This window comes from Argentina silus (genome assembly GCF_951799395.1).
Source record: "Argentina silus genome assembly, chromosome: 9".
In the NCBI taxonomy this organism is placed as follows: Eukaryota; Metazoa; Chordata; class Actinopteri; order Argentiniformes; family Argentinidae; genus Argentina; species Argentina silus.
This window is the reverse complement of record NC_139663.1, coordinates 12,373,989-12,386,488: the sequence shown is the minus strand read 5'-3', so window position 1 is coordinate 12,386,488 and position 12,500 is coordinate 12,373,989. Positions and strand designations below refer to the sequence as shown.

Genomic DNA, 12,500 nt, shown 5'->3' with positions numbered 1-12,500 from the left:
TGCCCGAGGGGGAATATGAGGTTGCTCTGGGCTGTTGTGGCTGTTATGGCAACACCTTGCCTGGCCACTTCTATATTGGTGCCACGTAGACGTCTGTCTCACCAACAGAGAAAAAGCAATGTTGATATTTTTTGTCAGCCATAGGTCATGGCCGTTTGTTTATTGTGTGTGTGTGTGTGTGTGTGTGTGTGTGTGTGTGTGTGTGTGTGTGTGTGTGTGTGTGTGTGTGCGTGCGTGCGTGCGTGCGTGCATGTGTCTCTGTGTGCGCGCGTGTGTGTGTGTGTGTGTGTACCGGTGCGGGTGTGGGTGCATGTGCGTGGATGGATGGATGTGTGTGTGTGTGTGTCTATGTGTGTATGTGTGCACGGATGTATGTATGTGTGTGTGTGTGTGTGTGTGTGTGTGTGTGTGTCGGGGGGGAGGGGGTGCATGTGCGTGGATGTATGTATGTGTGTGTGTGTGTGTGTCTATGTGTATATGTGTGTGTGTGTGTGTGTGTCTATGTGTGTGTGTGTGTGTGTGTGTGTGTGTGTGTGTGTGTGTGTGTGTGTGTGTGTGTGTGTGTGGGTGGTGTGTGTGTCTCCAGACAGCCTGTAGGCGTGCGTCTGTTTCCTAGTGGTCCAGGGTTCCTGGGCGTGGCAGAGGCAGTGCTGGCGGGCGTTTCCGCACCCTGTCTGCAGGTGGCCACACAGGGCGCTCACGCTGCCACCGCCCTCCTCAGGTACACACACACACACACACACACACACACACACACACACACACACACACACACACAATGTGAGCTACCGAGCTGGAAATAACCTGACCTTATGCATAAATGAAAGGTAATATTGTATTCTGTTTGTGTTTGCAGGCTAAACCACCAGTCCAGCCCGGTGCAGTACAAAGTGTTAGAGAAGATGGTGGAGGCCATGACAGCCAGATGCCCTGAGCTGCCCTTTCCTACCTCCTCACATCCTCGCAGCACTGTGAGTCTGCCTTTGTTCATGTAATGCATGTCAGTGCTGGGGTGAAGTACCTGCACTATTTATTTCTAATAGGAATCCCATTAACAATGCCTTTTGACTTTGGTCTTTTCTCTCTTTCAGGGGAGCCTCAAGGTAGCTGAGCCCAGCAGCAAGGCCTCAAGAGCGGGAGGGTTTTTACTCCAGGCCCTGGTCTGCTTCCAGGCCGCCTGCAGGTCAGTAGGATTAGAGCAGCAGCACTTCTCAGCACAAGTAACTTCTGCTTACTTAGTATGAGTGTGAATTTCAGCTGAAAATAGATTAGTCACACAATGTTGTCTCTACAGTAAGTGTCAATGATGTGTGTGTGTGTGTGTGTGTGTGCGTGCGTGCGTGCGTGCGTGCGTGTGTGTCAGGTTGGCAGAGCACTGTGCGTCTGAGCCAGGTCTGAAGGAGAATGCGTTCACAGCTCCGTCCAAACAGGGACAGGGTTCCAATCAGGACTCCCTGGAGTCCCTGTGTCTGTGTCTGCTGCGCTGCTGTGATACTGTCTGCATCCCCACTGTCACTGTGAGTACACACACACACACACACACACACACACACACACATACTATACACATACACACACAAACTCACACACACACACACACACACACACACACACACACACACACACACACATACTATACACATACACACAGTTACAACCACATATCCAGACACACGCACACGTGTGTGTGCGTGCGTGCGTGTGTGTGCATGCTTATGTGTGTGTGTGTATGTGTGTGTGCGTGTGTGCATGTGTGCGTGCTTATGTGTGTGTGTATGTGTGCAGAGGCAGTGTGAGCGTGCTCCCAACGCCCAGATGCTCCAGCTCTTCTACTCCATCCTGTCGAGCCAGTTCTCCCTCCTTCCCTCTCTCATGCCCCCTTTCACCTCCAAACTGGGTGAGCAGAAGGGTCAGGGGTCAGAGTTCAAGGGTTAGGGGTTGAGTTGTTTGGCTCACCTCTCCTCTCGTCTTCCTCTTCCTCTTCCTCTTCCTCTTCCTCCCCTCTTTACAGCATCCTCTGGTTTCTACAGACTGGCTGTGGAGCACAAAGCAGTCCTCTGTGCTGGAAACAGGTAACTGGAGAACCGAGACACACACACACACACACACACACACACACACACACACACACACACACACACACACACACACACCAGGGGATCATTGTAATGCAATGCGCAAGCGTTTGATACCATTCGTCATTCCATTCCTTGCATTACTCCGATTTCTACCTCCACCAGTCTCCCCTGACACACACACACATACACACACACACACACACACACACACACACACACACACACACACACACACACACAACCCCTAACAAAGCACAGCTACCTGAAGCTCCATCAGCCCCCCCCCCCCCAAGCAGACGGCAACGGTAATGGCAAAGTTATCCCCGGTGGGCCGGAGGCCTCTGTTTTCGGCGAGCGTCCGCTAAAAACCTGTAAAGTGAGACAGATAGCGTCTCTAACAGAGACAGAGGCGCGTTTTCATTTCTACTTTGTCTGGTTCTGGCTCTACAGATCCTCTCAGCGGCGTGTCTGTCTGTGTGCATTAGAGGAGGAGGCTCACAGGCCGGTCCGCAGGCAGGCTGTGTGGTAGTGCTGGAGGTTTTCACGGCATCTCCCTGTGTGACTCCACGGCGCCTTACAGATATTTTTAAACTAAATTGAAAGGCAGAATGAGAACACTTCGGGGGCACAGCAGGGGGGTATCCGCTCTTACAAGTTTTCATTTTCGAACATGCTGGAGTTTGACATGTTTGGTGAGTCTGCTGGCGCTTCCGTTTCTTGAATGTCGTCTCTTCCCCCCTACTCTCTCTCTCTCTCTCTCTCTATCTCACATTTTCTCCCTCTATTCACTTCTCTCTCTCTCTCTCTCTATATATATATATATATATATATATATATACTGTATATCTCTCTCTCTCTCTGTATCTCCCCCCCTTCTCTCTTTCCCTCCCTCCCTCCCTCCCTCCCTCCCTCCCTCCCTCCCTCCCTCATGTATCAGGAACCCGGCTCTGAATGCAGCGTGTGGTGATTTTGTGCTGAAGCTCAGTGTGTGTCTGTTGTCCCAGTCAGACCCTGCAGCCAGCAGCCACCACCGCCAAGGTACCGTACGGACAGAACACATGTGCACACAGACAATAAACCAGCATTAATGTTCCACTGGACCCTGTTGTTGTCACAGGGAAAGCACTTTGTAGCATTTGAAATGCTAGACTTGATGGATGAGTGGTCCTTGGAGGATATAAGCGTGCAAATGTGTGTTGTATTGATGTACTTGTGTGTGACTGTGAATAATGGAATGGTCTCCTAAGAGCTGATGTCTGTGTTTTTTTCTCACCCCCCTCTCACTCTACCTCCTTCTCTTCCCCCTTGTTCTTCCCCTCCCTTCCTCTGAACCCCTCCCTCTCCCTCCCTTTCTTTCTTCCCCGCTTGGCTCTCATCTCCCTCCCTCCCTCCCTCCAATGATGCAAATCCCCCTGATACCTCTCCCCTCTCTCTCCCTCCCCCTCCTCTCCCCCCCCCTCTCTCTCCCCATCCTCTCTCTCTCTTCCTCCCCCCCCTCTCTCTCCCTCCCCCTCCTCTCTCCCCCCCTCTCTCCCTCTCCATCCTCTCTCTCTCCCTCCCCCTCCTCTCTCTCCCTCCCCCTCCTCTCTGCCCCCTCTCTCTCCCTCCCCATACCCTCTCTCCCTCCCTCCCTCACTCTCTCTCTCTCTCGCTCTCTCTCTCAATCTCTCTTTCTCTCTCTCTCTCTCTCCCTCTCTCTCTGTCTCTCTCTCTCCCCCTCTTCAGACTGTGAGGAGATGGAAGCAGTGTTGAAGTCCTCCCTGCCCTCTCTGTGTTGTCGTGTGTCAGAGTGGCCCTCTCTGCTGTGTGAAGCCCCAGGGCTGCAGGGGGACTCTACAGGGCCCAGGGCCACTCAATACTGCCTGCTCACCCTGCTCCACCTGGCCCTGCTGCATGGGGACAGGTACCACACACACACTCGCGTGCACACACGGGCGCATGCACACACACACACACACTCGCGTGCACACACGCACACACTACAGCAAGCCATGGTATATGCATACAGAGCGAGAGTTACTGTATGTGTGCAACTGTTTCCAGTACATGATGTAGTACAGTGCATACTCATCTGGTACTGATGTGGCCTGAAGGCTCTCCCCTCCACCAGTTTTACCTGCCTCTTGTGATGTCACAATGCCATCTGCATTCTGAAGGTCTTTGTGATGTCACAATGCTGTTTGCATTCTGAAGGTCTTTGTGATGTCACAATGCTGTTTGCATTCTGAAGTTTTTTGTGATGTTACAATTCCGTCTGTATTCCTAACGTTCTTAACGATGTTACAAACAATCTGTTCTCAATCCTCTGGTCTTCCTATGCTGGTAGAGCGGGATGTCACTCACTGTTTTGGAGATGCACAAACAGGCGTGTGTGCCAGTGGAAATTCTCATACAAGCTTTGCTATATGTGTCTCCAGACGGTGTGCTTATGTTTCCGTTGTCATGGTTACGAAGCAGTCACTTCACTCCCATAGAGATGTTTATGCAGATGTTATTTGTGGTTATTTGCGGCCAACATTATGATACAGTAGGTCAGATCAGAACCGTAGATAGTTTAGGAAGTGTTCCAGTTCTCATAAACAACGTGACACATGTACACAAGCACACACACACAAACACACACACATTTCAAGACTTGATTTGGGTTCACAGTAAAACATTATATCAAAGAACCGAAAGTATAACAACGGTCATACAGATAATCATGGATAGAAGTTGCAGCATTTTTTGCACACAGATAAGCTTCCCACAACAACTGACACGCAACTTCTGTTATTTGTATATAAATGATAGTTCCAAGTGATAAGGCATTTCTTTGAAAGTCTCCTCTTCTCTAGAACCTCCCAGAGGGGACTGGAAAAAAGTCTCTCTGCTTGTGTGGTCTTTATAAAGATTAATGCCTGAAGTGGCTACTGGCCAGTGATGATTAACGTAGCGTGGGAAGTATATTATGTGTGTATTTTACAAGCCCCTTTAATGTTGTAAACAGACAAATTACTTTAGACATTCGAGAGAAAATGAGGGGGCACCCGGATTTGAACCAGGGACCTCTTGATCTGCAGTCAAATGCTCTACCACTGAGCTATACCCCCTGACAGCTCCGTCGGCAAACAGAGACCTTATCATGGCGCTGCTGAACAGATGGCTTCAGGCCTCAAGCCAGGGACCATAAGAACACTGCCCCCGGGCCACTGCTCCGCCCTCCTGAGATCGGCATTGTGTGTGTGTGTGTGTGTGTTTGTGTGTTTGCTCATGTCTGTGTGTTAATGGGTGTGTGTGTATGTGTGTGTGTGTGGGCGTTGTGTGTTTTCCCAGGCTCCTCCCTGACACCACAGTGTTCTCCTGTGTGGTGAGGCTGCTGTGTTCAGTGCAGGAGCAGGGTGACCCTCCCCTCCCTGCCTGCGTGCTCAAGTCTGCCCTCTTCCTGCTGGCTGTCACACAAGACAAGAGCCCCAACCTGGACTGGGTAAACCACTTATACTCTAATTACACTACTGAGCCAAACCAAACTAAGCTAAGCTGAGCTGAGCTGGGCCGACCTGATTACATATGCATGAAACAGTGCTGGAAAAGACAATGTGGAAGGAAAATGTCGGAGTCAGCACAGTATGGTTTGAGTTGGCCCTAGTGTGTAAAGACCCTTCGAATATTATTATCATATATTATATGGAAGGCTTATTGTTCAAGCAAAAGCAGCAATTGATCTCCAGGCCTAAAGGATAAGGACTAGATTGTGAGGATGAAAGCTGCTTGTTGGCTTCAGGTTTCCCCACGCAAATAAATGATGAATTCCTCACAATAAATTACCTTCATGCTAACAATAAATGACCTTCAAACCTGCGGGAGCTTACTTCACAGAAATTAATCTCTTGCCTCTCTTTTTCTGGCTCACCCCCCTTCCCCTCCCTCCCTCTCTCCATTCTTTCTCTCCCCAGGCTCCTGTGAACTGCATCATCAAAGCCCTGTCCTCCAGCCCCAGCTTCTCCTCCCTGTACACCCACCACCCTCCTCTCCTGCACCTCATCTTCCGCTACCCTGAGCTGGCCGAGGGCTTTGGGTTCCAGGTCCTGGAGCTGTGGCTGTCCCACCGGGCCGAGGCCGAGCCCACACGCACAGAGGGGTCCGACAGGACCAGCAGCAGCAATCCTGCTCTCACTGAGAGCCAGTCAGAGCAGGATCAGGACCACACCCATGACCTAGATACTACAGCCCTGCTGCCTCTGATGGAGAAGAGCCCTATGGTTATACTGGCCCTGCTGGTGAGGGGGGGGAGACCCCGTACATGCAGAGACTGGTACAAAGCCTGCTGTGTGGTGGGGGGGGATCACTGTCTGATCTAGCCGTATGACTCGTAGAAACACATAGCAACACAAGAGCTAAACTGAATTTGTCTGTATTGTCGAACTGTTGTAAAGGTATGTGTGTAGGGTACAGGTGTTAACCCTTCCCTGTGTGTAGGGTACAGGTGTTAACCTCCCATGTGTGTGTGTAGGGTACAGGTGTTAACCTCCCATGTGTGTGTGTAGGGTACAGGTGTTAACCTCCCATGTGTGTGTGTAGGGTACAGGTGTTAACCTCCCATGTGTGTGCGTAGGATATGGTGTGCACCAGGGGGGCCCCTCTAGCTGAGCGTGCCCTGGGGGTGCTAGGGGGTTTCCTGCAGGGCCGGCGGGTGTGTGGGGCCAGCCTGTGTACCCTGCTCAGACCCACCCTGCTTCAGGTGCTCCAGAGGCTGGGTCTGGAGAGTAGCCAGGGACCAGGACCAGGGACAGCTGGGGGTGAGACACACACACACACACACACACACACACACATGCACATACGCACACAAACACACACATGCATGCACACACACACGCACACACAAACACACACAAACACACTCTCTCATGCACATACGCACACGCACACACACATACACAAATACACACACAGAAACAACACACACAGAGTCTCAGTCGTAGCCCTAAATGATCTCTATACAATCTTTCCACAATTGGATCCAGGTAGCTACAGTATTACTCCCAGTGCTTGTAGGGAGAGCAGAGCAACCATAATCTGTAGCCTCCCGACACAGTCAAGTGGAACAGAACAAATAGACTCTGACATGACTTCTTACACAGTGAGCAGTAATTGAGTGACTTCATTAAACCACAGGTTAGCAAACAGCCAGCAGGCAGCAGCATCTCCACCTCATCTGTATTGGCTCAGCCCCCTCTCCCGTCCTCTCCTCTCCCCTCCCCTCCTCTCTCCCCTCCCTTCCTCTCTCCCCTCCTCTCCTCTCTCCTCCTCTCCCCTCCTCTCCTCTCTTTTGAGTGACTTCATTAAACCACAGGTTAGCAAACAGCCAGCAGGCAGCAGCATCTCTACCTCATCTGTATTGGCCAGCCCCCTCTCCCGTCCTCTCCTCTCCCCTCCCCTCCCCTCCTCTCCCCTCCCCTCCTCTCCCCTCCCCTCCTCTCCCCTCCCCTCCTCTCCCCTCCTCTCCTCTCCCCTCCTCACCTCTCCCCTCCCCTCCTCTCCCCTCTCCCCTCCTCTCCTCTCCTCTCCTCTCCTCTCCCCTCCTCTCCTCTCCTCTCCTCTCCTCTCCCCTCCTCTCCTCTCCCCTCCTCACCTCTCCCCTCCCCTCCTCTCCCCTCTCCCCTCCTCTCCTCTCCTCTCCTCTCCTCTCCTCTCCTCTCCTCTACCCCCAGCCTGTTGTTTTAACAGATGGATACTCAGCCAGATTATGCAGGCTAATTGCCCAGCTCAAGCCCACAACACCAGGCTGTCCATTGGGGATTCAGACTGGGTCCTCTCTACTCACTCACTAGTTCACTGCTCTTTGGAATTGTGTATTAATATATACTTTATATGAATCTTTAATACCGTATTCTCATGGGTGAATATGTAATCTGCTACTTCTACTACGGGGGGAGTATGGAAATGAGTGTTGCACTCTCATCAGTCTCACTCTTTTTTTCTTTATTTTTTTTGGCTTTTATATTGTTTTTATCTTCTCTTTTTCCACTTTACTCCTCTCTTTCTCTTCTCTTCTCTTCTCTCTCCCCTTTCTCTCTCTCTCTCTCTCTCTCTCTCTACTGCTAGTGCTGCATGTTTAGTATGTGATTGAGTCGTGACTGACTCAGTGGTTTTATGTTTAGCATGTATTTGCATTGACTGGTGTCAATAAAGGCTTTCTGCCTCTCCCTCCCGTCTCTCTCTCTCTCTCTCTCTCTCTCTCCCTCCCTCTATCTTCTCTATCTTCTCTCTACCTCTCCCTCCCTCCCGTCTCTCTCTCTCTCTCTCTCTCTCCCTCTCCCCCTCCCTCTCTCTCTCTCTATCTTCTCTCTACCTCTCTCTCCCCCTGTATCTATGTATCTCTCTTTCTCTCTCTCTCTCCAGCTGTGGACTCCCTCCCTCTGATCCTGAGGCTTCTGTGTTTGATGCAGACCAGCATCTCGGCTGAGTCAGAGAGTGAAATGGACGACACCCACTTCAAACTGCTCTACCATGGTGAGGTCACAGGGGTCATGGCAAGGGGTCAGGCAACCAATCATAAGTCACTCACCTTTACGGTCTAACAGTCCACAGTATTTATAAACCATCATCTCTTTATTATTTTTCTTCTGCTGCTTTGTCCTCCTAAGAGCTGATGTCTGTGTTTTTTTCTCACCCCCCTCTCACTCTACCTCCTTCTCTTCCCCCTTGTTCTTCCCCTCCCTTCCTCTGAACCCCTCCCTCTCCCTCCCTTTCTTTCTTCCCCGCTTGGCTCTCATCTCCCTCCCTCCCGACTCCTCTCCCCTCTCTCTCCCTCCCCCTCCTCTCTCTCCCCCCCCTCTCTCTCCCTCCCCCCCCTCTCTCTCCCTCCCCCTCTTCTCTCTCCCTCCCCCTCTCTCTCCCTCCCCATCCTCTCTCTCTCTCCCTCCCCCTCTTCTCTCTCCCTCCCCCTCTCTCTCCCTCCCCCTCCTCTCTCCCCCCCCTCTCTCCCTCCCCCTCTCTCTCCCTCCCCCTCCTCTCTCCCCCCCTCTCTCTCCCTCCCCATCCTCTCTCTCTCTCCCTCCCCCTCCTCTCCCCCCCCTCTCTCCCTCCCCCTCCTCTCTCCCCCCCCTCTCTCCCTCCCCCTCTCTCTCCCTCCCCCTCCTCTCTCCCCCCCTCTCTCTCCCTCCCCATCCTCTCTCTCTCTCCCTCCCCCTCCTCTCCCCCCCCTCTCTCCCTCCCCCTCCTCTCTCTCTCTCTCCCTCCCCCTCCTCTCTCTCTCTCTCCCTCCCCCTCCTCTCTCTCCTTCCCCCTCCTCTCTCTCCCTCCCCCTCCTCTCTCTCTCTCTCCCTCCCCCTCCTCTCTCTCCCTCCCCCTCCTCTCTCTCCCTCCCCCTCCTCTCTCTCTCTCTCCCTCCCCCTCCTCTCTCTCCCTCCCCCTCCTCTCTCTCCCTCCCCCTCCTCTCTCTCTCTCTCCCTCCCCCTCCTCTCTCTCCCTCCCCCTCCTCTCTCTCCCTCCCCCTCCTCTCTCTCTCTCTCCCTCCCCCTCCTCTCTCTCCCTCCCCCTCCTCTCTCTCCCTCCCCCTCCTCTCCCCCCCCTCTCTCCCTCCCCCTCCTCTCTCTCCCTCCCCCTCCTCTCTCTCCCTCCCCCTCCTCTCTCTCCCTCCTCTCTCTCTCTCTCCCTCCCCCTCCTCTCTCTCCCTCCCCCTCCTCTCTCTCCCTCCCCCTCCTCTCTCTCTCTCTCTCCCTCCCCCTCCTCTCTCTCCCTCCCCCTCCTCTCTCTCCCTCCCCCTCCTCTCTCTCCCTCCCCCTCCTCTCTCTCCCTCCCCCTCCTTGCTGTGAAAGCTTTCCCTCTTTTCATTTGTTATCCTATCAATCGACTTCAAATGCATTTAGTTATTTTTTTGTCTGACATAAGCAAAGCATTGTAGATAAACATGAACCGTATTTATAGATGAAAGCAATATTAAAGTATCGATAAGATGTGGCATGTAATGAAATTATGTCCCACTGTGATTGAAGATGTCTCATTAGGTTGATAGCCTTTATCCATGATCTATTATCCACACACACACACACACACACACACACACACACACACACACACACACACACACACACACACACACACACACACACATACCCTACACACACACACACACACACACACACACACATACCCTACACACACACACACACGCACACAAACCCCCCCCCCCCCCCCCTTCCCCCACACACACATTCTCTGTCTCATTTCTAATTATGTCTTATGTCTGCCTGTGTGTCACAGTCAGTAACCTGGCAGGCAAGCTGAGGCCGTCCAGCACAGAGAGTCTTCTGCCAGCCTTCAGCTACCTGTACTGCTGCCTCCGCCTGTCTCCTGCCCACCACACTGACAGAGGTGAGAGACTCCATCTGCCAAGCTGCCAAGCTGTCCCCTCTCATTTAGCATGGCACTTAGAGCAGCACTAATATACACTGACACCTGCCTCATCCATTACATACCATACACGCACGCACGCACGCACACACACACACACACACACACACACACACACACACACACACACACACACACACACACACACACACGTTCAATGTTGAATTGGTGTGTGGTTTATTCTCTTGAGTGTGGTATTGTTATGGTGTTTGTGTGTTTCTCTTCCCCAGCTGTGTCAATGCTGCTGTGTAACACTGGATTAATGGACCAACTCCAAGCTGTCCTCTCCTCCTCCTCCTCCTCCTCCTCCTCCACCTCCTCCTCCTCCCTCTCTCCATTCCTCTCTCCGTCTTCTGCCCTGCTGTGCTCTTCTCGTCTGCTCCTGTCCTCCCTCATCACCCTGCAACACACTCACTCTGCTCAGGTACTCCAACTTCTCCAACAGCAACCTTTCCAAAGAGCTAAATGGGAATTCACAAGGGAATTGAAACTCAACCGAATCCAACTCGCGGTGAATCCCGCTGGAGATGTGGCCGTTGGGAGGACAACGCGTCCTCTTTTCATACACACGGATGATTTGGAAGGTTTTGTTGTGACTCATCCAACCTTGTTCTTTGTCTCCCTCCCTGTATTTTCAAGGTCCACAGGAGCATCAGTGTGAGCCTGGACAGCACAGTGCAGGCCCTGCTGTTTGGGAAGAGGAAGACAGACAACCTAGTACTGGGTAACTCATCGTCATGGCGAGCAGCGCTAGACACACTTTAATTTAATTAAGTGCCCTTCACCCACCGCCGGAGCTCAGATAGAATCAGGATCGCTGGTTCTGTGTCTCTGTCTCAGTATAAGTGGGCTGTCAGAGGCAGGGTGATGTACTGTCTCTCCTCCGCTGCCTCCCTCTCTCTCTCTCTCTCTCTCTCTCTCTCACTCGCTCTCTCTATTCCTCTCTCCCCATCTCTCCATCTATCTATCTCGCCACATATATCTCTCTCTCTCTCTCTCACTCTCTATTCCCCTCACATTGTTTCTCTCTCTCCTTCTCTCCTTCTCTCCATCTCTCCCTGCTCTCACTAATTGTTTCGGCTCTCCCTCTGAGGGCTCTAATATTTCAGTGCATGAGAAGATTTGACGTAAGTGCTTTGCAAATGGCCGGCAGCTCTCGGTCCATGTCACGGTGTGTTTAAGTACCCATTTCTCTCCCTCTCTGTGTATCCATCTTGCTCTGACCTTTGTTTAACCCGGGTCCCTCTCCTCCTCCCTATCAATGGCCTCCCACACACTCCCTGATCACCTCTCCCTCCCTCTGTCACCTGACAAATCTCCCTCAATTGTCCTCTTGCTCCCCTCATCTCCACTCCTCTTCTCTCCATCCTATCATTCATCTCATTCTCTCTTCTTCCTCACATTCACTCTCATCATTCCCACTTCCCTTCCCACCCCTCTCCTTCTCCACAACCCTCCCTCTCTCCTCTGCTCCCTCTCCCTCTCTTCCGTCTCCACCCTCTCTCACTCCCTCTCCTCCCTCTCTTCCTCATCCCTCTCTCTCCTCTCCTCCATTCACACAGCTAGTGCCCTGAGGCTGCTGCAGGCAGCTCTGGATGTGGACCTGGGGTCTCCGGTGCTGTGCGTGAGTGTTGGCCCCGGGGCAGGACCCAGACCCCTGGGGGCCACAGACAGTCTCCTGTACCCCCTCGGCTCCAGGGGGGCCCACTCCCTGGCCACGGTGCTGTACGGACTCCTGCTGCAGGTCAGAGCTGCTGCCCCGCTCTACATTATCACCCTGCTGTTAGTGAACACGCTTCAGTTCTCACAGACAGATAGCCCTACGTGATTCTTACCATTCATTATTTACCATCTTCCGATTTCTACCTCCCCCACCCTCCGGTGATACATAACTATCTGTTGTTGAAATGGAACCAAACCAGAATCCTATCCTCCTGATTTCCTGTTTGTGCAAAGCACATTCAGAGCACAGGGCCACTGTAAAATCTCACCAGATACATAACCTCCTCTCTGCGCTTTGGCATA

At 52.4% G+C, this 12,500-nt stretch overlaps 1 protein-coding gene across 1 annotated transcript in view; it reads left to right on the top strand.

The window, feature by feature from the left end:
* Nucleotides 1-12,500, top strand: part of mei1 (meiotic double-stranded break formation protein 1) — a gene marked incomplete at both ends in the record, with an annotated part of 23,430 nt that overhangs the window by 6,393 nt on the left and 4,537 nt on the right. The window contains 16 exons of the mRNA XM_083676502.1: nucleotides 587-721; nucleotides 857-971; nucleotides 1,092-1,183; nucleotides 1,364-1,517; nucleotides 1,786-1,897; nucleotides 2,012-2,072; nucleotides 3,016-3,116; nucleotides 3,804-3,981; nucleotides 5,394-5,544; nucleotides 6,014-6,337; nucleotides 6,673-6,856; nucleotides 8,463-8,573; nucleotides 10,326-10,436; nucleotides 10,706-10,899; nucleotides 11,115-11,199; nucleotides 12,038-12,219. Of these exons, the coding sequence (XP_083532628.1) occupies nucleotides 587-721; nucleotides 857-971; nucleotides 1,092-1,183; nucleotides 1,364-1,517; nucleotides 1,786-1,897; nucleotides 2,012-2,072; nucleotides 3,016-3,116; nucleotides 3,804-3,981; nucleotides 5,394-5,544; nucleotides 6,014-6,337; nucleotides 6,673-6,856; nucleotides 8,463-8,573; nucleotides 10,326-10,436; nucleotides 10,706-10,899; nucleotides 11,115-11,199; nucleotides 12,038-12,219 (2,290 nt within the window). The remainder of the gene's footprint in view (nucleotides 1-586; nucleotides 722-856; nucleotides 972-1,091; nucleotides 1,184-1,363; nucleotides 1,518-1,785; nucleotides 1,898-2,011; nucleotides 2,073-3,015; nucleotides 3,117-3,803; nucleotides 3,982-5,393; nucleotides 5,545-6,013; nucleotides 6,338-6,672; nucleotides 6,857-8,462; nucleotides 8,574-10,325; nucleotides 10,437-10,705; nucleotides 10,900-11,114; nucleotides 11,200-12,037; nucleotides 12,220-12,500) is intronic.